The sequence below is a fragment of the Phocoena phocoena genome, chromosome 1 (genome assembly GCF_963924675.1).
Source record: "Phocoena phocoena chromosome 1, mPhoPho1.1, whole genome shotgun sequence".
NCBI lineage: Eukaryota > Metazoa > Chordata > Mammalia > Artiodactyla > Phocoenidae > Phocoena > Phocoena phocoena.
Window position 1 is genome coordinate 396,228 of NC_089219.1, and position 27,449 is coordinate 423,676.

General features: G+C 64.4%; 3 protein-coding genes across 3 annotated transcripts; 1 reads left to right on the plus strand and 2 right to left on the minus strand.

The window, feature by feature from the left end:
- Nucleotides 1-3,004: 3,004 nt before the first annotated feature.
- Nucleotides 3,005-6,864, minus strand: C1QTNF12 (C1q and TNF related 12). The gene is made up of 8 exons (XM_065891698.1): nucleotides 6,697-6,864; nucleotides 4,722-4,838; nucleotides 4,557-4,641; nucleotides 4,308-4,459; nucleotides 3,865-3,973; nucleotides 3,539-3,629; nucleotides 3,234-3,312; nucleotides 3,005-3,103 (listed from the first exon to the last, which is right to left on the minus strand). Exons 1-8 carry the CDS (start codon nucleotides 6,862-6,864, stop codon nucleotides 3,005-3,007), a joined length of 900 nt encoding a protein of 299 aa, XP_065747770.1.
- Nucleotides 6,865-9,996: 3,132 nt separating this feature from the next.
- Nucleotides 9,997-22,604, minus strand: UBE2J2 (ubiquitin conjugating enzyme E2 J2). The gene is made up of 7 exons (XM_065882651.1): nucleotides 22,405-22,604; nucleotides 18,559-18,689; nucleotides 15,885-15,925; nucleotides 11,842-11,944; nucleotides 11,623-11,761; nucleotides 11,228-11,308; nucleotides 9,997-10,646 (listed from the first exon to the last, which is right to left on the minus strand). The coding sequence occupies exons 2-7, from the start codon at nucleotides 18,687-18,689 to the stop codon at nucleotides 10,362-10,364; spliced, it is 780 nt and encodes a 259-aa protein (XP_065738723.1). The 5' UTR covers nucleotides 22,405-22,604; the 3' UTR covers nucleotides 9,997-10,361.
- LOC136134345 (collagen alpha-1(I) chain-like) lies at nucleotides 20,914-27,448 on the plus strand. The gene is made up of 13 exons (XM_065891796.1): nucleotides 20,914-21,135; nucleotides 22,195-22,639; nucleotides 22,712-22,933; nucleotides 23,074-23,167; nucleotides 23,813-23,952; nucleotides 23,995-24,508; nucleotides 24,617-24,705; nucleotides 25,553-25,645; nucleotides 25,739-25,844; nucleotides 25,963-26,073; nucleotides 26,188-26,306; nucleotides 26,515-26,672; nucleotides 27,236-27,448. Exons 1-13 carry the CDS (start codon nucleotides 20,914-20,916, stop codon nucleotides 27,446-27,448), a joined length of 2,526 nt encoding a protein of 841 aa, XP_065747868.1.
- Nucleotide 27,449: the final 1 nt, after the last annotated feature.

Below are 27,449 nucleotides of genomic sequence, written 5' to 3' on the forward strand. Positions count from 1 at the left end.
CCCAGGTCCCAACGGGCCCCCTGCACTCCCCACACCCACACACCCTCTGGCCGTTTTGGGTCCTTGGCCCAGGTCACAGGAGTCAGAGGGTCTGGGCTGGCTAAGGACAGGGGCCCCGGTGGGGAGAGGCAGCCCAAGGGGCCCTTGGAGCAGATCCCTGCGCCCAGCCCAGGCCTAGCCTGAGGGGACGAAGTCACACCGAGCTGGGCACCGGCCACAGGCGGCCGCAAAGGGCTGCAGGGGGCCGGCGTGTCCTGGCCACACCCTGAGGGCCTCCCCCTCCCCGGAGCCCCAGCCCAGGCCAGGTGGGCAGCCCGTCCTGCTGGCCTCAGCCCTACCCTGTCCCATCCGCAGCCCACAGAGGGGACCAGGGGCCACCCCTGCCCCTGCCAGCTCCTGCAGGGCAGAGTGGGGGGAAGGGAGGGGGGCTGACAGCTGCGCCCGGACCTGAGAGAACTTCGAACTGCCCTGAGCCAGAGACCCACATTCTTGTCTGCACTGAAACTGGACAGCAGGCCGAGGGTGCTGACCTGGCTCTGTCCCAACTTGGACACACCTGCCCCCAGCACCCCAGGGCTGCCTCAGCCTCGGGGCCGGGAGGCGCAGTCAGCAGCAGCCCGGCTGCGGCCGGGGACCAGGGCTTGGGAAGCCAGGGCTGGAGTGCTCCCAGGAGGAAGCGTCCTCCCTCGCGGGAGCCCCCAGCACAGCAAGTCCCCAGGCCTGGCTGCAGGCAGAAGGGTCAGCCAGAGGTTCTGGGAACTGAGCCTAGAAGGGCCAACGGGGTCAGCCCAGCACCTGCCGCTGCTTCAGAGCAGGGCTCGGAGTCAGGGCTCAAGCTGAGGCCGCCCAGCGCCAAACCCAGAGTCCAGGACAGGGAAAAGAGCCCCGTCCCCAGGCCCCCAACCCGGAACCCCCGGTGAGCCCGAGGGGCAAGAGCTGCTACAACCCACCCCAGGAGCCCCTGCTCAGACTGGGTGTGACTGTAAGGGCCCAGGGCCCAGGGAGCTTAGCAAACACCCCAGTTTGGGTCCAGCTTCAGGAGATGACGGGGCTGAGAGAAAATGATGCTGCTGGGTCCAGGGCGGGGCCTTTGGGGGCTTCACCCTGCACTGGCCGCTTGTCCGCACTGGGAGCACAGCCTGCTTCTTTGAGGGTCACCCCAGCTCGTGCCCCTGGACCCGCCTATAGCAGCCACTGCCGCCCACCCCAGCCCCCCATGTCTTTGCTCTGGCTCTCCCAGCGCCAGGGCCCAGCTGGACACGGCACATTCCAAGGGAATTAGAGCTAAGTGCTTAATGACCTCCCATTAGGGGCAGAAACCGGGAGGAAGAAGAGACAGACGGGAAGCGTGGAGTCGGGCGCCGGGCGCGGGCCCTCCGGCCCTGGCCACCTGCCTGCAGAAGCCCTGGGCGGCCGGCTTGTCCGTCCTCTCCATCTCTCTTCTCCTCATCTCCTGTCTCCCGTCTGTCGCCCCAGCAGGGCCTGGCCCCGACCTCTGTCATCACAGCCCCTGGCAGGTCTGGGTGAGGTGAGACCTGCCCCCTCCCGGGCCGGGCGGGGTGGGGGGACCGGCCGGTGTTGAAGGACAGTCAGGAGAGCCCCGGGGGCGGGGGGGGGGGGTGGTCTGGTCCCACCAGTCACCGCCTCAGTGAGCCCTGTACATGGGCGGGAACACAGACTGGTGCCTGCGGCCAAGCTGGGCTCCATACAGCAGCGTCAGGAGGCCTGGGCTCCTCAGTGCCAGGGGTATGGGGGGCGGCCCGCAGCCTCCCCCAACCTCCCAACAGAGACCCCAGTGCGCCACTCACGCCTCCCCCTTGCAGGCGGCGGGAACATCCCTCTCAGACCAGGCCGGCGGCGCCATGAAGCCGAGAACCGCCCCCAGACCCGGGGCCCCTGATGCCACCCAGGGGGAGCGGGGAGAGAGGTGGGGACGGGTCAGTGGCCACGCCCGCTGCTGCACGCACTGGTGCCCTCCCGGCACCAGAGCTTTCCTGCCTCATTACCCAGCGGGCTGCAGGGAGGGTCTGGCGGACTCCACTCCCCACGCCAACCCGAGCTGGCAGACGGACGCCCGAGCCCCTGCCCTTCCCTGCTCAGCCTTGGAGACGGGTCTCCGGGCCCCCCTGCGGCGGAGCTGATCCCCCACCCCCAGCCCCAGTCACGGGCGGAGGGGCCAGGTGCGGCCGCCCACCCAGGGCCCAGGTGCCAACCAGCGATGGCGTCTCGGCAGCTCTGCAGAGACCCGGGCGTCCACAACCAATTTACATTCTTTCGTCTGAGCTTGAGTGGTGCGGGCAGGGGTCGAATCCACAGGACCCACAGGCAGGGCCTCAGCCGCCTGTCCAGGCCGCGCTGACCCTGTCGCCGGGGGCGGGGGGCAGCCGCCAAGGAGCAGGTGGTGAGAAGTAAGGTCCCTGGGGGAATGAGGGACGCTGACGACACCCGGGCCGCGGGGACACCGTCCGCGTCTGGAGGGTGTGAGGCTGGCGGCCAGCACACCTGTCTGCTCCCCACCAGCCCCACGGGGGGCCCCGCCTCGCCCTCTGCTCCCCGACACGCACTGTGCCACTCACCAGCCTCGAGGTCTCCCAGGCCCTGTGAGTGTCCACGGGCTGCTACCCTCTGAGGCTGGACCGGCCCTGGGCAGGCGGAGGGGTGGTCCCAGGCCACGGGCAGGGCCAAGCGGCGTCCTGAACAGACACCTGTCCTTGTCATCAAGGTAAACGTGGCCCCTGGCAGGCACAGGGGCCGTGGGGGACGCACCCCGGCTGCCAGGGTGCTCGGCCGGAAGCTCCACCTCCAGGGCCAAGCCCGCGCCCGCACCCATGGGTGTCCTGAGGCCACTCCACGGCTGCTTCTGCCCCCGCCCTCCCCCACCCCTACAACGCCGCAGCGACCAGGCGACAGGAAGGGCTGGGGGCTCTTTATTGCTGTGACCCCAGGTTTACCGGAGGGCAGCGGGGTGAGGGTTGCGGCAGCTCCCCCGCGGCCCGTCGGCCCCTCACGTGCCCAGGAGCAGGCCGGAGAAGCTGGAGCTGCTCTGGACGGTGAGGGCTGCGCCGGAGCCATTGTCCACAAAGACGGAGGTGTACTGTCCCGCCTGCAGACACCCACAGTGGACGTTACCACCCACAGGGCCCGGCTGCCGGCCAGGTGACACCCGGCCCGGGCAGCTTGGAGGCCCAGGACTGCCCCCCGCCCCCGCACTGCCCCCCCACCCCCCGCCTCACCTGCAGCTGCAGCAGCCCCTGCACGTGCACCGTGAAGACCCTGCCGCCGCTCTCCAGGCCGGAGATGGCCTCCAGGGACCTGGACGCGGGGCCGCAGGGGTGAGGGCACAGTGGCCGTGGGGTGGGGTGGGGTGGGGTGGGGTGGCCCCCCCGCCCCCCCGCCCCCCGCTGGCGCCCAGAGACTCGCGTGCTTCTGCCCCGGTGCTCACTGCAGTTCTCTGTGTTCAGGGAAGCCCGCCTCTGTGGGCAAGATGGTCCCCGTGCCCCTCAGGACGCCCCCACGACCCCCAGGAGGGCCCACTCACGTGTGGCGATGGCACAGGGACTCGATGCAGACCAGCACACGCACTGTGTCCCGGGCCCGCAGCCGGGCCCTGCCCTGCAGCTCCCTGGGGTCTGCGGAGACAGGCCAGGTCTGCAGCACCTTCAGGGAGGACGGAGCAGCGGGGGCAGGGGCTGGGGGGCTTCGGGGCGCACTGCGGGTTGGGGAGGGTGGGCGTGAGGACCCGTCCAGCCCCCAGGGGAGTCAGGGTGCGAGCAGGAGACGCCTCTGCAATAGGACCCGGGCCTGGGGCACACCCGGAAGGCCAGCCCCCACGCCCCACATGCACCCTGGCCCGGCCCCGCTCACCCACGTGCAGGCTAGCAAAGAATTGGAAGATGGCAGTGACCGGGGCCGTGAACCGACCGGAGGCCAGGCTCAGGCCAGACCCCCGCAGGAAGGCGCCCTGGGCAGCGGGCTGAAAGGACAGCAGGGGGGTGCGGGCTACAGAGTCTGAACCCTCACCTTCCACACCCAGCCTGGCGGAGGCGCCTGAGACCAACAGCCCCCAACCCAGAGAGGCCCCAGGTGGGCAAGGCAGAGGGCTGACCCGTGCATCTGCACCCACCCAGGCCTCTGCGCACAGATCGGGGCCCCAAGGACCTCCAGAGGGGAGGGTGTGCCTGCCCCTGACCACCCCGGACCCCACCGCGAGCCTCGGCGGGGCGTGCATGGGCCCGGGGTCGCCCGGCCCTGCTGGGGCCTGAGCACCCACAGTGGAAGCCCCCGGGCTGCCCCCCACGCCCACTCACGGCCTGGAAGCCCTGCAGCTCCACCAGCGTCCTCTTGTCCACCAGCACCGGGCCCTTCAGCCGACAGTGGAAGGCCTCGGACACCAGCCACCTCCCCGTCCCCTCGGGCAGCGGGGGGCCCAGCGGCGCTGAGGACCGACGCTCGGTAGCCTCTGCGGGGACAGGGTGAAGGGGCGGCTCGGCTCAGCTTGGGGTACCCCCAGGGTGACCTCCTGAGCCGCGGGAGAAGAGTGGGCGGGGCGTGCCTACCCTTCAGCATCCCCTGAAACTCCCGGAGCACAGCCTCCTGGGTCACTTCCACACCGGGGGGTCCTGGGGGGCCAGGGGGGCCTCGCTGTGGGGGAGCAGGAGAAAATGAGGATAGTGGTGGGACCCACAGCCATCCCCATCCTGGGCTTAGACCCCGGGGCTCACCGACTTCTTGTCCTGGCCTCGGCACCGTTTCTTTGAGGCCCCGTCATCGGGGCGCCGGACGAAGTTCAGCCATGTCATGTGGGCATCTGTGAACTCAGGCCCTGAGGCCTCAGGCAGCTGAAGGGTCAGAGGACAGGGCTAGAGTGCTGACCACCAGGCCCCGCTGGGCCCTGCCCCACTGCCCCCGGGGGAGAACAGGGAACTGCGGGGCCCTGGGCAGACACAAGGAAGATGGCAACGGGGCACCACAGGCCACCCCCAGGACTCAGGCCAGGGCCTGACGTCCAGGAGCCTCGGGTCTGCTGCTGTGTTGCAGCAACCGTTCCCAAGCAGACGGGCACGCCCGTGTGCACACGGGGCCGGGCCCCACATGTCCTGACAGGGGCCCAGCCCCGGCTGAGAAAGGCAGTGGTGGGCAGGAGTGAGTTCTCCAGAGCCGTGTGAGGCTGGGGGCAGTGGGCAAGGTCCCGCTCTGTGCTGGGCATCGGGTGTGCCAGCTGGCAGCCCAGGATCGGACCCTGCAAGCCTCCCTCCTACGCCGTTTCTGCAGCAAGGCAGCAGCAGAGGCAGGGGCACGCCCAGCCCCAGCGTCAGAGAACGAGACAGCGTGCCAGGGGAGGGGCATGTGCTGGGAGCTCGGTCCCTCTCTGCGTCCAGGTCTGTTTGCCAGCCTCACACAGAGGTCCCTGAAGTGGCCAGGAGCGCAGTAGACTCTGGTCTGGCAGGAGAGAGCCACTGCCACGAGGCCAGTGGAGCCCTGGCTACTCCTGGAGAGCCGTCCAGGCAGGCACGAAGAGGGGTCCTGGCCAAGGTCCGGTCCAGCGGTCAGCCTCCAGCGCCAAACACGACGAAGGCCCAGGCTCCCAGGGCAGGCCTTTACCCTGGGGAGCTGGGAGGGGCCCGCCAGGGAAGGGAGAGGAGCCAGGAACTTCCGAACGTTCCGGGTCCTCACTTCTGCTGTTCCCCTGTTCCTCTGGCCGCCTCAGACCCGAGCCATGTTGGAGGACCCGGGGTGGGCAGGTCGGGGAGGGGCCCAGCCCCAGCAGGAAGAGCAGGGCTCCTGACGCCTGGGGAGGGCCGTCTTGTGGCAGGGGTGGCGTGGCCAGGGACACCCCCCTATCTGCCCCCAGACGGCCCTGCCCTGGCTCTGGAGGGGCAGGCCGGGCAGGAACTGTCCCCAAGGACACCTCCCCCAGGAGCCTGGCTCAAGAGTTTGCATGCCTCTGCCCCAGAACCTGCTGGCAGCCCACTCCCCTGGCAGCAGGGCCCGAGGAGGTCTCTCTCCTCAGCCTACCCAGCTGGAAAACGGCGCCTCCGGCTCCAATGGGGCCCCGTGGGCCGAGAGCAGCCGGGGTGGCCGCCACGGAGACGCCCTCGGGAGGCGGGAGGCCAGGATCAAAGGCTCGAGGGCTGGCAGGGGGCCTGGCCCAGCAACTGCCGCTTCACTCCAGCGGCCACCAGGCCTGCGCTGCTGGGGTCAGCTCTAAGATCCCTTCGGGGAGCCCCAGCCCAAGAGGGTGGAACCCTAGGGCTGAGACAGGTACAAGAAGCTCCTCTCAGAGGGCCGGGGGCCTCCCAGGCCTGGAGCACGTCCCATGCCAGAGGCCGTAAGGGGTGCTGGCTGCCCAGCAGCGCGTCAGGCAGAGGCTAGCCTTGGCCTCACCGGCGGCGGGAGTTGGGGCACCCCAGGTCGCAGCAGGGGCTCTGAACCGGCTGCCCACAGCACCTCCCCCTTTGCAGTCACGCCGGATGCAGCAGGCTGCCTGGGGCATGATGGCCCCTGGGGCTCCGAAGGGTGCAGTGCAGCCCGCTGGGAAGCCCCTCCACGCCGCCCCCCCTCCCCAGGCCCAGAGAGGGTCCTCGAGGCCGGCCCGATCCACACTGCTCCCCGACGGGGAGGGGAGGCCTGGAGAGTCCAGCGGGCAGAGCCTGCAGGTGGGAGGAAGGCGCCCACGTGAGCCCAGACCCTGCATACCTTGGGGAAGCCCAGTAGCCCCTCGCTGCTGGACGTGGTGGCGTTGGGGGCTGCGGGGTGCTGGCCGGGCTTCCGTGGCCTCTTGGGCTCCCGCCGGGCCCTCACGCCCCCAAGGAGCGTGAGCTGTGGCCAGAGGAGGGCCGCGGCGGCCGCCCAGACCCAGCGCATGTTGGCTGCCGGGTCGGCTGCGGCGGCTCAGTGATGTGAGCCCAGGTGCCTGAAGGCACTCAGAGCCCCGGCGCGGGAGCACAGCCCGGAGGGCTGCCCGGCCACCACTGGTGCATGTCTGCGCGGGATGAGCCGGGCTAGCAAGGGAAGCGGGAGGACACACCCCTGTCCCCGCAGGTTCCCTCGTGAGCAGTGCCCTTGCCGCCCCGCGCTGCCGCCAAATAAACCCTCCCCTCCTCCCCAGAGCTGGCGGACTCCAAGGGGGAGGGCTCACGGGTGGCCCCGGGAGATGATGGGGGCGGAACCCACACTGCTACTGCCCAAGGGGCGAGGCGGCCTCCACCCCGGCCCCTTCAGGGCGGGGCCCCGAAGCCACGGGCGGGACGCACTCCATCACAGCCCCTCATCCGCCTCCTACGACCCCTCTCCTCACCACCTCTCCCGGATCCTGACCCCTCTGGCTCCGCTGCAGGGCCCCCACCCTAGGGTCCTGGTGCTGCCACAGGCACTGGCCCCACTCCCGGGAAGAGCAGGGTCTGGAAGCAGGACAGCCGACCCACTGGGCTCCCAGCCTGTCCCAGCCTTGGTGACCTGGGGTGAGCGGGCCCAGCAGGGGAGACTGGTTGACCTCGGAGGAAAGGTGTGGCACATAGCTGCCCCAGAGCCCTTCTGCCCCCTCCTCTTCTTGGGGTACAGGGCCCACCCTTATTGAGGGGCTGCCCTCAATTCAGCCGGGCCCCTTGGGCTCTCCAGTCCCCAGGACTGTCCCCCCAGTAGCTGTGCACAGCCAGACGAGCCAGTAGAGGACAGCAAGTGACAGTGGGCGGGTCCCCAGGGGGAGCTGGGGCCCTTCCTCACCTCTGGGCTGCAGGCAGCAAGACGGCTGTAGCCAGGTGGCACCCACAGGCTCCACTGGAGGCCCAGGTGGAGGCTCGATGCCTAAGGCAGGACCCCCATGGCCAGCCACCCCTCGGCTGGTGCAGCCCGGGGCTACGGGCCGTCAGAGCTGTGGCTGGCCGCCAAGGACCTGCTGCCTGCAGCCCAGCCTTGAGGAAGGTGGCACGGCTCACTACCCTGGAGGGCAGCACAGGAGACCCTCCAGACACCCCCCCCCCCCGCCAACTGGCAGACTCCAGGAGGAACAACGGGGAAGGAGACCCCGGCCCCAGGCCATGTCCACAGTCGGCAGCTACAGGCAGAGCCGCCCCAGACACAAGCTGTGGGGAAAACGTGAGGAGCATCTGCCCGAGGACACCTGGCCCCTCCCTCCTGGCTCAGGTGGAGGTGGTCACCTCCCAGGACGGCAGCGGCCGGCCCCAGTGACTCCTGAACTCACTGTGGGGGTCGAGTGTCCGGCTGCTGAGCCCAGGTCTCAAGGAGGTCGTGGTACAGAAGGCTCCACTGCGCCATCCCCGCTGGGACCCTCCACGTGACCTGCAGCCAGCAGCCGGCCAGGGGGCTGCCACACAGACCTCTCGTCTCCCAGGCTGGGCACCTGTGTCCTGCTGGCCTGGGCCACGTGGACATGGCACTTGTGCGAGGCTCCGGCACCAGCCCATGGGTCCTGTGGGTCCCAGCTCCCCAAGTGAGGCTGGGCCAAAGGGAGCCTGCTCGAGGCATCCACGCCTCCCAGCCACAGCCACCGACTGCCCGTGGGGAGGCTCAGGCCAGCTGCCCGCGACCCGACCATGGACACACCGCCTCTGCAGGGGAGGACGGGACCTCGGAGCCCCGGCACAGCCCTCAGCAGGCCGTCTGCCCGCCGCCCGGGGGGAGCCGCAACAGCCTCTCAGACTGAGACCTCCAAGCTGCGCCTGCCAGGTGACACCCCAAACCTGGGCCTGGGAGAACCTTCTGAGGGAGAGACACAGGCCCAACAGGACAAGGTCATCTTTTATTCAGGGGTCACATCAGACAGCAAGCCGCCACGGGCGCCAGGGGGAGCCTCTGTACAGCACAGATCTGCTCCCACCGCTGACTGAAGTTTTTAAAAGTTGAGATTTCACACACAGAAAAGAAAAAACACTTGTCAAGTAATTTCTATTTCCCAAACGTTCCTCCTTCGAAGAACCTCAGGAAACACGGAGCGTCTGGAAGGGGCACCAACCTCCACAGACGCACCCTCGGGCCAGCAGTGGACGGAGGGAGGCCTGGCAAAGCCGCACCCGTCGCGGTCCGGGCCCAGCAGCACAGCACCACCCTGCCGCCGGGGTCCACCGTGGGTCGCAGGACACCCAGCTGCCCACGGGCTACCCAGTGCTGGGCGGAGAGGAACTTGTGGTATACAGACCCCAAGAGCACAAAATTTAGGAACAAAGACAAAATGAAAGACTCTTTTTCACAAGAGCGGGTTGAATACACACAAGCAGTAAATCAAAGAGCAATTTTAAATAAATTGATCACAAAACAAAGAACGTGAAAGATGCACCAACACCGGGCTGCGCACAGCTTCCCTGCCGGCCTCCGAAGTGAGGTCACAGGGTGTCGCGTGGTGGCGCCCGGACACGGCGCCTTCAAACACCGTGCAGGATGTCATTAGCAGAGACGAGAACAGGGAGACGTCGGCGATCCAGGAGGTCTGAGACGGCGCCCACCAGCGCTGCCCCTGAACCCGGGTGTCCTTCCCGGGCGGCCAGCCTCTAAGAACCGGCCACGGATCCGCTGTGAAAGGGAATGTGTGAGCCTGTCTCCAGGGCAAACCAAAGAGCTGGACCACGTGTGCGGGAAGCCCCACGTGTGCAGAGCCTGTCCGGCGGGTGGGACCCAGAGGCCCGCTGCGGGGGTCTCCTCCTTCCATTAGCGCAGCCAGTGGGAGCCCGCAGGAAGCCATGGGGGTGAGAGAAAGCCGGCAGCGCGACCGCGCAGGACGCACAGCTCAGCCCCGGTGACAGCCTGTGGTCAGAAAGGAAGCAGATTCTCAACTTCAGCAAAACAGAGCACACGTGCTTTTTCCCAGGAGGAACCTGCTTCACTCTAAGTAAACACAAATGCCAAAGCCCAATCCCCTGACCCACCCATGGCTATCCCCGGCCAGCGGGCCCCGGGCCACCCCGCCAGGCCCCCAGCCACCCTGCCAGGCCCCCGGCACTGCCTGCCGAGTCAGAGCTCCACACTAAGAACGCACGCAGAGTGTTGGATAGGCATCAAGTTTTATATTTTTAAGTGACCAAATCTAATAAAATGAAAAACAGGTTACTAAAATAGGTCCAAAAGACAATACAGGAGATAAGCTATAAAACCAAAGCGTGAGGCCCTCTCGTGGACATGGAGCCTCCCAGCCCCCAACGGACACCAGGGCAGAATGGGGCTGGGAGTCTCACGTCTCCAAATCCAACTACACACTTTGGTTTGTGTTTTCCTTTTGAAGGTTTTTAAAAAGCTAACCCCAGGAGTCAGGCAGGCCCGCCCAGTGCTCGGCGGCACGTCCAGCCAGCCCACGTCGAGCTCGGGCCCAGCGTCCCTCGTTTCCGACCACCTCTGCTGGTCGTGGCGGCAGCTCACTCCTGCGCTATGCTTCTCAGCACGTACTTGACCGTGTAGGCGAAGGCTGCAAACCCAACTATAACAAACAAGTTCGCCAGGGCACCGCCCAGGAGTCCGTGGTGCCGGTTGGCCTGCTGGAGCCCCGCGAGGTGCGGCCCAGCGCCCGGCGCATGCCCGTTGAGGAGCGGAAGCCCGTTCTGGCCGTGGTGCGTCTCCCCGTCTGGAACCACGTCTGGTAAGGGGAGAGCCTGGGGTCTGCTACTGAGTTCGTCTTGTGCTCTCTGTTTTTGCTTAATTTCCTAAGACAAAAACAGCAAGAAACAAGGGTTGGTTGAAACAAGCCAGCTCCTTCAGGGCTAGGGAGGGGACTGCGGTCTACCACAGAGACCCTGCAGGGTCGGCGGGCAATGGCTGCACGTTTCATCCTGACAACTGCCCTCGGAGGCAGCGCCGCTGCTAATCCTGTTTAACAGATGTGGAGGCCACATGACTTGCCAAAACCACCAAGCCTACGCCTCACGAGCTAGGACTGAGCCAGGTCCGAGCTACTCTGAACCACCAGGGCCCCGACTTCCGTGTGGCTCAGCCTCCCGTTCATGGCCAGGTTGTCTGCTCTGGCACCAAGACCAGCAAGCATCCCTGGCCCCCCAAGACCTCGACAGGCCTAGCGGCCTTCCCCCGACTTCTCCCCGTCTCCAACCCACCATCCAACCCCCAGACCCCGGAGGAGAGGGTCAGGTCTTTGCACCCAAACACCCGCCCTACTCCCGGTCTGCAGTACAGGAGCACACAGGAGCACATGTTCTCTGTGGAAAGTATTGAATCAAAGTGTCCCTGACATGGGGAAAGCAAAACTAATGGCCAACTTTCACTTTCTTACCTCCACGACTTCGGGAAACAATTCACAAAACACTTTGTCTTTTAAATTAAACACTAAACTTTGTGCAGCCAGTTGTCTTTTCTAGGAAGAGAAAAGAAGAAGTATCAGCCCGAAGGCTAATTTCAATTCTTTCACATCTAAACACACTGACAGACAGTCGAGGGCTGCTGTCTTCTTGGTGTGGAAAGGACTCCACAAGCACGCTCCCCGTGACAAGCTGACGTGTGGCCTCCTAGGGCTGGTCACCTTCCTGCATCACCCACTGATGACGCCAGACCTGACCCCTACTTAAAACGGGAGAGAAATGAAAGCCCGATATCAAGGAGTCGCCGTCCTGACTGGGTACAGCAGCTGTGGAGACCAACCGCACTGCCCCCCTCCCACCCCCAGCTCACTGTGAAGTCCGAAGTCTCAATGCTGCCCAGGGTGGGGCCCTTCTCCACCATGAAGCTCAGGAGCCCCGTCAGGATGGTGGAGACGGACCAGGCCGGGTTCCACGTGTCTGGGTGGAAATCCGTGATGGAAAGACACAGCCTGAAGAAAGGGACCCAGTCAGTGGGGTACGCACTCCTCAGGACGCCAGTCCCACTTCAGAAGCACCCTGGACGCCTTACCTTGTGTTGCACTTAAATCTTCCATTGGGAGTTATCATATAAATACTAGGAGGTTTAAAAGGAAATTCTCTGGGAAAAATTAGTTTTCCGTGATAATAGCCACCTGTATCAGAACACAGAAGGAGCCTTGTCATTGTTCTGAGCGCGACAGGCCCTCACTGCCCTCAGGGTCCCGGCCCGGCCCCGCTACCCACCAGCCGACCATCCCTGGAACACACACATCTCACTGGGGCTCACGACCACCAACCTAGGGGGGGCCCTTACCCCCACTGCCGACTACACGTCCCTCCTCCACCCTCGCGTGCCCCCCTCCCCGAGAGCAGAGCATCAGGACAGAACCTCCAGACTCCTCGCTGGCCCCACGTCCACTCCCGCAAGTGGCAGCTCTTCCGGTCCCCTCACTGCTGCCCCACCTGCCTCTCCTCCACCAGACCACACCCAGCAGCAGGCAAACGCACCATCATTTCCCCCCCTTAAAAACAAGTAAACAACAAAACTCTAACCCCCCCCCCACCGCGCCCCTCCAAGCCCTGCCAGATGCTCCGTCTCCTTTATGTAAAATTCCTGACCTTGAAGTCACCAGACATCCCCGCTGGGCCACGTGACCCCATCTCAGGCCTCACAATCATTCCTCAAGGCCCGACCTCCGACCGCAGCCCGGCTCCTTCTGGCATCCTCCCGGAACCTCCGGACCCTCCCCCACTCCAGACCTGCGTACTGACCGTCCCGGCAACACTGCCCCAGACGGGTACAAGATGGAATTCCTGCTTCTTCCCTCAAGCAGCAGCTCCGTCCTCTTAGTTATTCAGACTAAACTCTGGGGGGCCCCTACTCCCGTATCACACCTACTCCATCAGCAAATCCCAGCGGCCCCACCTTCCCACAGATGCAGCCCCCAAAGCTTGGAGTGACCTCAACGGGCCCCTGGCTTCCATCCCTGCCCACCCAGCTCCAGGTCCCACCACCCCGTCCCCACTGGAGGCCTCACCCCCTTGCTCTCAGGGTAGCACCTGGGAGCCGTTGGAAATGCAGAGCCTTGGGCCCACCCACACCGGCGGGGCAGAACGTGCGTTTCACAGGATTCCCAGAGACGTGTGCGTGTCTGTGCATGTGTGCATGTACAGCGAGGCTTGGGGTAGCTGCCCTGTCCTCCCACTGGAACTCCCAGCTGTCCCCCCAACCCTGCAGGTCTCCGCTCCAGCACCCCACCAGGGGAAGGCCTCCCACCGCCTTGTACGGCTGCAGCATCCCAGCTACGTGGTGTGCTCTCGCTTCCACCCTCACTGTCAGGGGTGGAGGGGTGACTGAGACCAGTGTCACCTGTGAGGACAGCTCGGCACACAGACAAGCCCACCAGCAAGGGACTAACTCTAGAAGCGATGCTGAAGCACACCTGCAACCCACAAGTACTGAGAAAAGCCCAAATGGAAAAAGCGCAGGAGATGGGAACAGGCGCTCGGCCCAGAGAAGACCATGGTGGCGCGGTCGTGACGGGAAGCAGTGGGCTCACACCACAGGGACACTGTCCGTCTCGCTCAGTCGGGGGCGGGGGATGGGGGGTGGCGACCCCGCCTGGCTGATCCAGAGGGGACCCGTCGGCACCACCCGCCAGTCCCCAGAGGGAAGGGCTCCGGGCGCGGCAGAGCACAGCGAGGGGCTCAGGCAGAGCCATGAGCAGGGTCCACGGTGGCGGGGCCTGCAGTTCTCCTTGCACCCAGGCACACACTCCCAACCTCAGAGGGTCCGTTCCGGGCCGGGAGGTGCATCCGAGGGCGTGAGAGGCCCCTGGGCCTCTCCTCCGGCTTCATTCCAAGTGTCCGCAGGTACTGAGCCCCGGGACAGACAGACAAGACTGTGAGCACCGGGTCGGGAGGAGGCCTAGGAGAACCGCGCCTGGAACCCCAGGAACCTCCAGCCCCGCCCTGCTGACAGAGAAGCTGTGCGGGGCGATCCCTGGGCCCTGCTCCACCCCGGGACCCGCCCCGGCCACACCATCCGGTCCACACAACGACACCGCAGAGTCTCAGAACCAGGCACAGTGACTCCCCCAGTTTTATGATTTTAAAAAACTATGTTAGCTATTCTAGGTCCTTCGCCTTTCCATAAGTTTTAGAAGGAGTTTTTGAATAAGCCTGTGCTCACCTACAAAAACCTCTGTTAGGGTTTTAATGGGATGCTGTAAAACCTCTAGACACAGATCAACACTCGTGTACTACCGGGAAGCCCACCTGAACTGTGAAACTACTGTCACAGTTTTGGCACCGACAGAGCCCAGAGCAAGGACCAGGTCAGCGGGCAACCGACACGGAGCCAGACAGACGTGGACGTGGGAGGGAAGGGTCAGAGCATCCGGAAGTCAGAGGAGCAAAGGAGGAGGGAGCCAGAGTCCACACATCAGAGTCCACACAGGCCCAGACCCTGAGGCCTGAGAGCCATCCACCAGATGCGGCGATTCTGAGGGTCCCTCCGAGACCCTGATGGGAACAGAGTCAGCAGAGGATGGCACTGCAGACAGCAGAGCCCTGAGCTGAGGAGGGGACAGGCATCAGGAGAGGGCACAACAGCAGGTGCTGAGGGGAGAAGGGCAGCGTGTGGGCGGGGTGCAGAGGAGGAGGGGGAGGGCAGCAGGAAAAGCTTTGGTCTCCGAAGGAAAGCTTTACGAGGAGGGTGAGGACTTTCCCAGCCTGAAGACCGGGAACAGCAGGGACACACAGGAGAACAGATGGGGCAAATGAGAGCAAGAGTGACAAGGTTGGGTCTGGAAAAGGAGAGCCTTTCATCCAGCTCAGAGGGGCTGGGTGGGCGGGGGTCTCCTGCAGTCCCAGCCACCACACCGCTCACCTGGGGCTGCCCTCTCCTCTCCCTGCCACCTCTACCCTCTGCCCAGGTGTCAGCCTCACTTACGCCACCAACAGTTCTGGCTGGTCCTGGGCGCAGTGTGTGGGGGGCTCTCATCACATAATTAGTAAGCAGTGTTCTCTACTGTATGTTAAACACTAAAACCACAAAGAATAAGGAAACTCTGACACCAGGCCTAACCCTACTCGCGAGAGAACACTGCTCGTTCTCGGTGTCTGTCCAAGTTCGCTAAAAACGTATCGTGTGTTTCTAAGCGTTTTAACATGAGCTGTGCAAGGTGTTCTGCGGTCTGTCTTCGCCCTTTCTCCTGGGGCCCCACGCGAGGCCGTCGCCGAGCCCGGTACCCTGCGGTCATGACACGCCCACCCTATAGATACGCTTCTGCGCACTGTTTCCCCAGGGCAGGTCATCCCCCAACAGGGATTCCTGGGCCACAAGAGTCCCACGAGGCTAGTGACTTGTCTGCCCAACTACCCACAACACTCCTGGGCGTCCAGAGCACCCACACTTCCTCCCCAGTAGCACGGGTCCTCTAGTGGAATCGAATGCACAAGCCCCCAGTAGGAAGACACAAGTGTGCTGCTCCGGCCACCCGAAATCAGACCCAGGGACTAGAGAGCCCACTTGGCCACGGCTCTGTCCCAGGCTCCACCACCCGGAGGCTGGCGCCAGGCTCCCCTCGGGCCCCCGGAGGCTCACTGACCGACAGCTCCGAGATCTGTCTGCAAACACCAGAGGATGCTGGGTAGCATCACCTGACCACGGCAGGCCCTGCGGCCCCCTACACCTCAGGGTCCTACCCGCACAGGGGCCCGCCCCTCAGCTCAGAGGACTCAGCACAGAGTGAGCACTCAGAAAATGACCTTTCTTTCCTTCAACAATACACGTTAGTCTTACTTTTCCCCCGTCTGTTCTCTCAGCTCTGATCCCACTGACGTCAGAGGCTGGGTAAATTCGATACTCACAACAGCCCCTGAAGACGGAGGCACATGGGCAAAACCAAACTGCGCAAACCCCTCTATGACTTGCAGGAAACCAGAAGGGGCTCCACACGCGTGCAGTCTACCTCACGCACATCCAAACCAGAAACAGTGTTATTTACAAATAGAAGGTGTTTCTCAGGCAAGGGCAGCTCTGAACACAGACGCCGCCACTTGTTCCTCTAACTCGGGGCAAAGACTTACCTTCGTAGGGAGTCATCTCAGGGCCTCGGACCACATAGTGCCTGAGGGAGGGAAGAAAATGAGTTGGCTTTGGGGACGGCAAGTTCTCCAAAGTCTGAGTCACTCCCAGGCGGGGGTTTTTAGCGCCCACCCGCAACTAGACGTTCACAGACGCTCAGTAGGGGAGCTGAAGGGTGAACCCGACCAGCTACCCAGCTCCCAGCTCTGCAGCTTCTCCAGCTGCTGGCACGTTAGCCGCTCTGTAACGGGATCAGAGAGGCTATGTCTCCCAAGTTTTCCACAGAGTACTTCTATATCCACAACACAATATGCAAAAAGCTAATCCTCTCTAACCGTCAACTGACGATTTAAAAATTAACTTCACGGACTTCCCTGGTGGCGCAGTGGTTGAGAGTCCGCCTGCCGATGCAGGGGACACGGGTTCGTGCCCCGGTCCGGGAAGATCCCACGTGCCGCGGAGCGGCTGGGCCCGTGAGCCATGGCCGCTGAGCCTGCGTGTCCGGAGCCTGTGCTCCGCAACGGGAGAGGCCACAAAAGTGAGAGGCTCGCGTACCGCAAAAAAAAAAAAAAAAAATTAACTTCACAATTTATTCTTGAGACGTACCTGAAATCTGGTATTTTTCAGCATGCTCAAATATCACGCAGTAGCTAACCCGGGAACAGCTGGAGACACGCAGAGGCTGGGTCCCCGGCCCTGACGTCCTGGAAGAACCAGACTCGACCTCAGAGCAGCTGCCCTCCAGCAGGAGGGACAGGGACAGCCCGTGACTGTCACCAAAGTCCTCACACGCAGAGAGCCTCAGTCCAGGAGCACCAGCCGCCACGGACTCTGCTCTCCACGCGAATAAACGAGGCTTCATCTCTACGTCAAGAAGCATTTGAGCTTATGAATTTTTTTTTTTTTTTTTTTGCCACACCTCTCAGCTAGTGGGATCTTAGTTCCCCGATGAAGGGCTGAAACCTGCGCCCTCAGCAGTGAGAGCGCAGAGTCCTAACCACTTGACCGCCAGGGAAGTCCCTGAGCTAATGAATCTTCAAAGAAGACAGAAAAGCACAAAGAAGAAAGTAGACCTAACCAAAAATACCACACCAGACACACTGAGCACAGGTCAGTAACCGCCCCTTTGGGCACTGCTTCCCACCAGGACGCGGCGACAACCCCTACCCCTGCTGCCTGATAACATCTGACTCAAAAAATACTGTCGTCCTGTGTCAGCAGACCAGGAACACACCAAGGAACGTGGCCTTAATTTGTTACTGCTCCCAATTCCCGTGCCCAATCTGAGGACACCGGGAAGGGCCGGTGAGCAGGGCTCTGAGAGCGCCCAGCAGCCCTGCGGCAGCAGAGCAAGGAAGGCTTGGAGGACAGGCATCTTCCAAAAAAACGCGCTCTTCTCCCGGCTGAAGCGACAGACACCCACAGCTGAGCAGAAGAGCCCACGCAGCAGGCCTGACACTGCTGCCCTCAGCCAGCGTCTGGGAACTGGATTCCAAGGGGTTCTCATCACCCCAATGCATCTCAACTATTTGTGCAAAAAACGTACTTAGTGCTGAAGGGAAGCCTGCTGTCCTGCTGGGCGTCTGGAACACTGGCGGGCACCAGGCAGAGGTGCCCGTGACCCACCCCACTGAAATCCCTGGTGCTCAGTCCCGAAAGGGTTTCCCTGGTGGATACACCTCACAGGGCTTGTCACAGCTGGCCACAGGGGAGGGGAAGCTTGTGTCCGGTCTCCAATGGACTCTGCCCTGCGCCTCTTCCTTTGCAGCAGGTCCTCCTAACGAATGATGGAGTGTAGGACCCGACTCGACTCACATGCAGCAGGGGCCCACACAATGAGGATGTTCCCCTAGACTGCCATGGAACCCATCTGTCCACCTGCCAACTACGTCCTGGGGGCCACGCTTGGTTTTTGTCGTCTGGGGACAGGGAGAGCTCTGCTGCGACACTGATGCCTCCCCCACATGCCAAGGCCAGTCTACCCCCTGAGACCCTCCGCCCCACCTGCCAGTGCTGGCCCTTCTCTGCGAGCCAAGGGAGGAACGCAGACTCAAATCCTCAAACACCTGTCCAACCTGGAAAATGCTGTTTAACTCAGATCTCTTTTCTCTGGATTTCAAAAAATTTTTTAAGTATTTGTTAAGAACAAAACATAACAAGGAGAAAACACTCCTTAATATTTCAGCCCTACACTTTGTCTCTCACAAAATCACCAGCAAACCTGGTAGGAGCAGCTCTTCTACAACACGGCGACAGTCACTATGAAATGCATATTCCCAAAACACAGAGCTGGAGCATCAGGACCCGTCCCCCCGTCACCAACTCGCCAAAGTAAGACAGGGCGCCTCACAGCACCAAGAAGCAAAGAGCAGAGGAGGAGAGTCTAAACGTGTAACTTCTCCAACAGCCGTGAGGCCTGCAGGCCCCAAAGCCTCCCCCAGGAAGGACCTTCTCTCTGGCCCCAGCAGGCAGGGGTCAAGGACAGCCCACCACACCCCCAGCTGCTGCCCATCGTGAAGACAACCGGGCAGCGTCCACAGGCCTCACAGTCCACTCACACCTGCCAAGGGTACAGGAGCCCCTTCCCCGCGCCGAGATGGCCCATCCGGCCCACACAGCCCAGCCCGAGAAGCCGGGTGACGGGTGGTGTGGGCGAAGGAGGATGCAGAGCCTTACCACTCAAGGATGTTGGAAGGGAGGGGCTCGGCACAGATGTAAGGCACGGGGTCTTTCTTAATCCGGAGGTAGTCCTGCTTCAGGCGCTGCGTCGCTGTCGTGGGTGCTCTCTTAGCGCTGTTGCTGCTCATCTGTGGAAGACAAGGTCTATGCTGACGAGAACAGAGGCGTCCCCTGCCGCCCTCCCTACGGGCGGCCTCCGCCACCCAGAGTCGAGGCTCATGGGCCGCGCTGACTCGCCTGAACCCTCAGACACCCGCGGGCCTCGCGGAGTCCCCTTTCCTGTCTGCCTGCTAGCATCTTCGCTGACACGACATCGTCAGACAGAAAGGTTAAGAAAAACCCTGCAGCCACACTCCTGTTTTCAAAGAACCTCCACGGGGAGAGAGAGCTCTATCTGCAAGGGTCGCGGGAGGAGGCCCTGACCGCCTGCCACGCGAGCATCTCCCCAGTGCCGTGCTGGGTGGTGCCACTCCCCCGCCACGGCCCACCGAAGCCCGCTGTTAAACATTTTCCAGCACACCTACCACTGGTCACAGGTGGGTGGGAGCAACAGAGGAGCAGAGGAAGAGCCTCTTTCTGGGACTGGAGAGAGAGATGGGGACCCCAGAGAGACTCAGGAAGCGGCAGCTGGACAGGCAGAGATAAGGAAATGTCCTGTGTCCAGGACACAGCACTGGGTCACCGCGGCAGGAGCCAAACACAGTGAACAGCGGCCGATGAGGCCAAGCAGGGACGCGAGGCCAGGGCATCAAGCGGTGCCCACAAGGATTTTAGGCCCAAACCTTAAGGCACATCAGATCTTCTGTTAGAAAGGCCACTCTGGTGGCCCAGCAGAGGATGGATGGGACACCATGGGACATACAGGATGGCGCAGGACAGCACTGAAGGCTGCGGACAGGGAAGGAGGGAGCGGGCATCACTCAAGGCAAGAGACCTGAGGGGGCCCTGGGACACCTCAGCTCTGCCCCAGAGGCGGGAGGGCGGGATGGGGACGCGCAAGACAGGGCTCCCCACTCTCACGGGCACCACAACGGCTCCAGCTCGATCCACTTAACCTACCAGAATTTCTCACAACGTAAGGTCCAAAAGCAAAAAAGTTCTACTGCTAAAAATAAAGCGCGAAAGCCACTGGGGTAAAGCATGGTAGAGACAGAGAACGCACCAGGGTGTACAGCTCAGGATGGACAGGGGTGTCCAGGCTAGAAGAGAGGCCGACTGGACGGGCGGGCAGTGAGGGAGGGGTCACTCTGCCCGTGTTCCAAACCTGTCCCACCGCAGCACCAGGACGACAGTGGCCAGGATCTCCACCTGGAGCCACTCCCCGCACCGGGCCGGCCCCGCCTCACCTCAGCCCGGGGCCTCTGTATGCCCCTTCCCTCCCATCAGCCTCTGCCCACGTCGCTGCACCAGAGGCCATGGACTCCGGCCCAGTGGGATCCTCCTCAGAGTAGCCTCCCCTCCAGACGACGACCAGGGCTCGCTGTCTCACTCTGCACCCCCGGGGTACCCGCAGTGGTCCTGCCACACGCATCACAGCGCAGCCCTGCTTCCTACTCTGGGGCCCCTAAACCTCGGATCCCCATTCACCCCCACTCTCCCGAGCCCCACCACACACCCCTGATGCAGGGCCCGCTGCTCTGTCCATCAGAGACCTCGAGACTTCCGCCCAGCCTCCCGGCTCGCAGTCTCCCTCCATTGCAGTCCATCCTGCTCACTGAAGTCGGATGACCCTTCTCGTCACACAATTCTGATCGCAGCCCTTCAGGAAGCACCCAGAACTGAGCAAATAAACGTCAACACCTCCACCACCTGCCAAGAGCTCTCAGGAGCAGCCCCAGACCGCCCTCTAGCGCCCGACTCCCAGGGCCCCCGAGACGGCCTGAGCCGACCCCGTCCTCATCCCAGCCACACGGCCCCTTCCCGCTCCAGCCTCTACTGGCAGACAACTCGCCAAGGCCCTGGTCAAGCGCCTCCATGCCACCCAGCTCCGCTCCGCACAGGTGCCCGCCAGGCCCCAGCAGACACCACGGGCTGTTGTGCCATCGCAGGTGGCTAGACCAGCCTGGGGGGAGCGCTCCCTCCGCAGCACCGCCCCAAAGGCCGGAGAAGCCAAGGGGACCAGGGCGATGTGTAGTGACAAACACAGCAACAGTCCAAAAGTAGGGCCACCACCCAGGACTCGTTTCCTTTAACTGCTCGCCGTAAAGTTAACTCTGCAGACACAAACCAGCTCACTGGGTAATTCAGATACAGCCGTGCAGGCCTCAGTCAAGCGGCCAGCTGGGTGCTTCACAGAGGGTAGCACACGGCCACAGAAAATAAATAAAACAGATCCTGCCCTCCTGGGCACAAATGGACGTTTCTCTCGCTTTTGCTTCCAAAGCCGACTTACAATCCAGCTACCGGGTCCCTCAAAGGAAAGGGCTCCCTCTGCGCAGCGCCCTCAGGTCCCTCCGGGTGACTTCCGGTGAGCCGGCCTCGCCCAACCCGCCCGTGCGCACAGACCAGGCGCCTCCACAGGCCATGAAGCGCTCCTCAAGGGCCCTTCAGGCCACGTCCCCAAGGAGAGAGCATGTAAGGCGTGTCACACTGAAGGAAATAGGGCGCAGACGTTCAAAAACAGAACAGAACAAGAAACAGGGCCCGTGCACAAAACTGCAGGGCAGAGAAGCTGAAGGCGGGCAGCCCGAGGCGACGTCTCGGGCACAAGTCCCTCCGGGACCGCGGGGACAGACGTGCCGCCCGCCCCTTTCTCCCGCTCGGCGGCTGAGTACTCCAGTGACTGTGCGGCACGAGACCTTGGCCTGACCCGCCAGAGGGCACGTGACACACCCGTGCCCGGGACTCGCACGGAATTCTCTCCCTTCACCAGCAGGGTTGCTTCACAGGCTGGACGGAGGCCCGGGGCTGATGGGGGCCGCCCCGCCGCCACTCCCGCACCTGCCAGAGATCGGCGCGGCCAAAGTGTGCGGATGACTGAGCGCCAGTTCTAGGTGCCGAGATCCAACGGTGCCTGCAAACACGCGGGACCTTTCAATCAAGCGAGGCCCTTAAGTTCCTCTCCGCGAAAACGAGCCTACACCGAGGACCCCGCACCTCCAAAGAACAGAGCCCCGACCACCGCCCTCACTAGCTCCGCTCGCCGCCCCCTCCACCGGCTGGGGCCTGACCTCTCTAAGTGTTTCATGCCTGGGCCCGCGTGCGGTCGGGAATGGATGGGAACTAAACATAGACCAACTAAGTGGTACTAACTGGAAAAGGGGCGAGACGCTTACACATGGCCAGACGAGAGAGCGGGCATGCACAGGCGAGGAGCCGGCCCAGGGCCCACTCCGGCCGCCCGGCGTGGAGCTTCCCACTCTGACCGCCCGGATTTTCTCTCAGTTACCACCCCAAGGGCGTCAACCAGGCACGCTCACTGCTGGGGGGACGTAAGAGGCGGTCTGGGGTCCTAACTGCTCGGGGATGAAGCGGCGGCGGGCTGGACGGCAGTCACCCCATCCCAACACGGATTCCCAGGACAGTTTACGAACCAAGCTCTACGCCGGCCCGTCCTGACGGCGGCCGCAAGTGTGCCACTAACGGAAGGCCTTTCCGTGGGACGCCAACCGTGTAACCACCCGAATCCCCAAGCTGGCCGTAGAGAAAGAGCCGACCCGGAGCCCCGGGCGTCCCGGCGTAACCGAAATCGGGTTCCACGCACGGAAGCTCCAGGCCGAGCCCCGCGAGCGCGGACGGGGCGGGGATGGGCCGTGCGGAGGCCCCGCGCCCCCCGCTCGGGCCGGCTCCGGCGGGGCGGACGCGCGGGCGAGGCCCCGGCACAGGCCCGCGGCGCGTGCTCACCTCTCCCCGTCGCCGCGCGTGGGCCGCCGCCGCGCTCAGGCTCGCCGTGCTCGAGGCCAGAGCAGGGAGCGAGAGAGTGGGGCCCGCGCCGCAGAGCTGCACCGCGCCAGGACCGAGCCGACCCCGACCACCGCCGCCGCCGCCGCCGCCGCCGCCGCCGCCGCCGCCTCCGCCTCTGCTTCCAAGATGGCCGTTCGCGGGGCGGGGTTATCCACGCTTCCGGTTCCGGGGCGCGGTTAGCCAGGGGGCGACCTCTCTAGGCTGCCGGGCGGACGTCGCCTGCGTCTCGCAGCCGCCACCTCCCCAGGAAGCGGAAACAGGCGCATGGGCAGTGGCTTGCAGCCTCGCGGGGCGGGGCCCGAGCCCTTCTGCACGTCTGGTCGGACAGCTGCGGCCCTCCGGTTGATCCTTCAGCCGCAGCGCTGTCCGGCTGGCGGCCCCGGGGAGAGTCAGCGGCCGCAGCGGACCGGGGCCCCCCCACCGAGCACGTTCCCCTCCTCAGGACCCCCGGCCTTCCGCGGGAAGACAGGTTCTGTTAGAGGGTGACCCCCGCGGTGCCGGCGTGAGCCCCGCCCGACTTCTCTGGGACGCCGACCCTCCCGCCGGCCCCCTTTCAAAGGATCGGCCCAGTGCGGACTGGGGGGCCCAGTTCTTGTGCCCATTTAACAGGAGAGCGCGGGAGGCACTCTGCGTCCCCGGGCCTCAGTGACCGAACCACCCGGGGCCCTGAGAATCGAGTCCTGGGTGGCCTTGTGTGGCTGCGGTAACGCGTGGGACCCGGAGCCCCGCCAGAACCTGTGCCAGGTGGAGTCCGCCGTGGGAAGGCTGCCCAGCCCCTGCCCAGGGGGAGAGCTGTCCTCATCAAAAGTGTTGCACTGTTTCCCGACCGAATTTTCCACCCAGCCCGTCAATAAGGTCATTATGCACCGTGGATGCCGCACTGAGGCTGGCTTTCCGCTCCCACGGCCCCCTCCCTGGCCCTGGGGGAGGGGGAGGCAGAGCAGGGCGGTGGGGCGGCCAGGGAAGGCCGCGGGGAGCAGAGGGTGCTGCCACCGAGACAGCATCAAGACAGCCCTGACCACGGGGCCTGGAGGTGTCGTGTGCACCTCACATCTGCCTTGGGGAACACTGGGGGGCACGTGAGGATGGCACACAGGTGGGGTTCTGGAAAAGGGAGGGCTGGGCAGCTGGGCAGGCCGACACACTACCCTTCCTGGTGAGTGGGGCTGGGGGTGCCCACACAGGCTGTGCCATTGCCGGCTTGGCTGTGAGGCTGGTGGTGCTCGTCAGCCAGGACCCATCCGGAGGGGCCGTCGCTGGGCAGAGCACAGGGCTCCGTTCAGCAGAGCTGCGGTTCAGACCCCAAGTTCTCACCCCTGACCACGACCCTGACTGCCTCTCGGAATAGGCCACCGGTCAACGGGGTAACTGACCACGTGGCGATTGACGGTGGACTCCAAGCCCTGACGGGTGTAGCCGTGGCCACTGGCAGAGGGCGGGAGGGCGGCCACGCTCACCCCCGAGTCTGGCCCACCCAGGGCACCTCAGGCAGGATCTGAGCGGCCACTTCAGGGCTGGCCCCCGGCCCAGGGCAGAAGCAGAAGGAGTGCCCGTCGTCCCTCGGCCCAGCACCAGGCGAGTCGGCCCGTGGGGAGCCAGCCCGCTACGTCTCTGGCCCCCAGTGTCCCCCGGCGCTGGCCCGCCCTCCTCCTGGGGAGGCTGGCAGTCCCCAGGCCCCACCTCCTGCTGCCACGCTCAGGAAAGAGCACAGCCTGCCCTTCACTCCCCCGCCTTCCCCCCAACCCGGGCTCTGCCATCCCCACACAGGGTGGGCCCAGCTGTTTCTAGCTCACGGAGAGTTACACAAGGGAGGCCACCCTGAGGTGCCAGAGTGTTTCAAGCGCAGGTGTGGGGCAGACCCACTGCCGGACCCTGAGCCCCACACGGGCAGCGTCACGCACTCTGCCCACCGCAGCCAGCCGGAGCCCCCTCTGTGGTGGCAGGAGCCCCTGCCTGCCACTGCAGTCAATGCCCGGGGGATGGAGAGTTTCTGCGGTTGCACTGAGGAGGCCCCTTACCCTCCAGCGGGCATGGACTCCAGATGGTCCAGCTCCAGGGCGGGGAGGATGCCCCCACCCCCCCAGGAATACCGCACACACGTGCAGAGCCCATGAGCTCAGACTTCAGGTCTGTTGCACTGGAATTCCCCCAGGGCCAACTCTGAGCTGTCCCTGAGGGTGGAGGTGGAGCCCAGGCACCCGCAGTCTGCAGGGCAGTCCCGGCCTGCAAAGGGACGCCTTGGTGCCTCTAGGCCCAGCCTCGGTGAAGGCCACCACTTGAAGGCTAGGGCCAGCCGTCCTTCTGGGGAGAGGGCGGGGGACGGGGGCCCTCCGCCTTTCCCTTCTCTAATCCTTTCAACATACAGCCGTCAAGGGAGCTGGGGAAGCCCTGTCCCACCCCAGACACCACGTACTGCTCCTCCAGGGACCGGAGGGGCCTGGTGAGGCAGGCGAGGGCACGGGCCCAGAAGGGAGGAGGGGGCTGCTGGCCTCGCTGCCACTGGATGCAGTCTCTGTGTCTCTGCCCTCCCAAAGGCAGGCTCTGGGGTGGCCGCCTCAGGAGGAGGAAGGAGGGGCTCTGACACTGGCCCAGTGACATCAGTTGGTCTCACCTCTGAGCCTCGAGGAAACTCAATCCCACTTTGTACCTGAGGAAACGGGCTCAGAGAGGTTGAGTAACTTGGGCAACGTCATACAGTCGATGAGTGGCAAAGCTGTGATTCGCACTCATGCCCAGATGAGTCCAGGGCCAGCTCTTCCCCAAGCGTGACTTCCCTCTCCCAGAGGTCTCCTGTGGCCATCTGCCTCCTTCCAAAGCCACGAGGCTGGTGACCTCACACCTCCTCAGAGCCAAGGCCCCACCAGAAGGGCCTGGTGGAGGTGGGGGCTTCCTCCCTCATCTCAGCCCGGGTCCTCAGCACCAATTTGGAACCCAGAGCCTGTGTGGGGAGGGGCAGAGGGCCTGCGCCGACCCCTCAAGCCTGGGACCAGGCTGAGGGTCCGGTCACTTGGGATGACGAGGCCTCTGGGTCATCCTAGAGCCATGTTGGGTCCCCCGGCGTGTCACCCTGGGGCTGTTCTGCCTCCAGCACACTGGCTGGCCTCATGCAACCACACCGAGGCCGAGGGTTTCAGCATCCGAGATGGTGTGTCCCTAGGGTGTGGTGCCATCTTCGTGGGTGGTGCGTGGTCTTAGTATCTCCTGGGAGGCTGAGCTGTGGGCGCCATCTCCCACCTGGGCCCCAGCTCCTTCCCACAGTCCCTGCCTGTCCCAGGGGCTGGGCAGCCAGCCCTGGCAGACCCCTGTGTTCTGGGAGTGAAGGCCCCTGCCCAGCGACCCTTGGCCACAAACACCTGTGGTCAGAGGCCTGGCAGGTGGAGGTGAGCAGGCATCCTTGCAGGCCAGGCTGGAGGAGAGCGGACAGGGCAGGGGGCATGCAGGGTCTGCTGCAGCAGGGTCCCTCCTCGCCCTCCAGAAACCTCGGGCCCCTCACCCCAGCCAGGGCCAGGGCCCCAAGCCTGGCGCGAGGAACCGGGGCAGGAAAGCTTCCCACCAGGGAAAGACGCCGGTGCCTGCAGCCAAAGGCTTCCCCTTCCAGGACCAGAGCAGGTGTGACTGCCCCCAGCTGGGTCCCTCCCCACCGCCACGTCCCACGCCCAGCCTGTTATAAATAGGAGGCTGCCTGGCCAGCGTTGGGCCACGGCCTGCTTTGTCACCTGCTAGAACCGCCACCAGCACCGCCACTGTCGCAGCCACCCAGCACAGGAGGTTGGAGGCACCCACACAGGGAGGCTCCAGCCTCAAGGTCCCAGGGGTGCCCGAGGTGGCCTGTGACCGGGGCAGTTGGGGCAGGCCATCTCTCCGGGTCTCCCCTGCCTGAAGTGGAGGGGCCACGTCCACGTGAGAGGGCAGGGGCTCCTGTCCACACCTTCATCACGCCACCCCCACTGACAGAGGGCTTGCTGTGTGTGAGAGGAGTGTGTGTTCGTGTAAGTGTGTGTGTGTGCGTGTGCTGCGTGAAGGGGCCATGCACCCCTGTTCCTGCCGCAGCTGAGGTGTCAGGGACCCGCGGTGCCCACACTCACCCCAGTGCATCCGCCCCAGTGTCAGGACCCCGCTCCCCGTCTCAGGAAACCCTGGAGGTGCCTGGGTCTCCAGAGCCACCCTCCTCCTGCCCCGCCAGCTCCAGCTGGGGTGGGAGGCGGCCGGTATGGAGTCCCATAGAACCTTCTGGAGCCCCTTTTGCCTCGCCAGTATCACAGGGCTGAGGGTCCTGCCTTCCCTGTGAGGGCTCAGTGTGATCACGGGACACACGTGTGGGCAGAGCTCTGTCCCGTGTGGGACCCGCCATCAGCACCCCGTGCTGGCATGTGCCCCTGGCCAGGCCACCTCCACAAACCCGAGGCCTGGGCCCCAAACAGCTGGCTGGCGCTAGGGTGCCTGCACGTACCAGCTGAATGCACCAGGCCCTTCCTCTGGCTCAGCGCCCTCCCCAAGTGCCAGCCCAGGCCCCATTGGCTGGAGGGGCCAGAACCCAGGGGGCTGCACCCCAAGTGTGAGAGGCCTAACGATTCAGACCAAGATGGGGACATTGTGGGAAGTCCGCAGTCGGCCCGGGCAGTGACTCAGTGCGTGTCCTGGACCGGCAGGCCTGACCTGGTCAGGGCTCCACGGCCCTGCGCACTGGGGGACCTGGGTCCCGGGACGCTGGAGCCTCCGGGTGGGAATGGGGGCCAGGCAGGCCTTGGGTCCACCTCCTTGCGGCCCTCAGATCCCCACCACGTCTGGCCCATCAGCCTGCTGCCTACTTTTCCGGAAGCCCGAGGCCCATGAATGGACCATCACTGGGGACTCAGCTCGGTGGACGACGCCCCACCCCAGGCCAGCAGCGCCCACCAGTCTACAGGCCCGACCCTTGGCCCAGATGTGGCCAGACCTGCCTGGCTCCATCGGCCCCAGTCAAAGTGGCCATGCTGGCCGCTGAC

Coding starts and splice junctions, on each gene's coding strand:
- C1QTNF12 (XM_065891698.1), bottom strand. CDS start 6,864: ATGCGCTGGGTCTGGGCGGCCGCCGCGGCCCTCCTCTGGCCACAGCTC. Junction 4,642..4,721: donor GAGGCCAGGACAAGAAGTCG/GTGAGCCCCGGG, acceptor GCTCCCCCACAG/CGAGGCCCCCCTGGCCCCCC. Junction 3,630..3,864: donor CTTTGCTAGCCTGCACGTGG/GTGAGCGGGGCC, acceptor CTGTCTCCGCAG/ACCCCAGGGAGCTGCAGGGC.
- UBE2J2 (XM_065882651.1), bottom strand. CDS start 18,689: ATGAGCAGCAACAGCGCTAAGAGAGCACCCACGACAGCGACGCAGCGC. Junction 15,926..18,558: donor CCTTCCAACATCCTTGAGTG/GTAAGGCTCTGC, acceptor TCCCTCCCTCAG/GCACTATGTGGTCCGAGGCC. Junction 11,309..11,622: donor TTGAGACTTCGGACTTCACA/GTGAGCTGGGGG, acceptor TTCTCTTCCTAG/AAAAGACAACTGGCTGCACA.
- LOC136134345 (XM_065891796.1), top strand. CDS start 20,914: ATGGACGTTTCTCTCGCTTTTGCTTCCAAAGCCGACTTACAATCCAGC. Junction 25,646..25,738: donor TGGTGCCATCTTCGTGGGTG/GTGCGTGGTCTT, acceptor TGCCTGTCCCAG/GGGCTGGGCAGCCAGCCCTG. Junction 26,673..27,235: donor GCTGGGGTGGGAGGCGGCCG/GTATGGAGTCCC, acceptor TGCGGCCCTCAG/ATCCCCACCACGTCTGGCCC.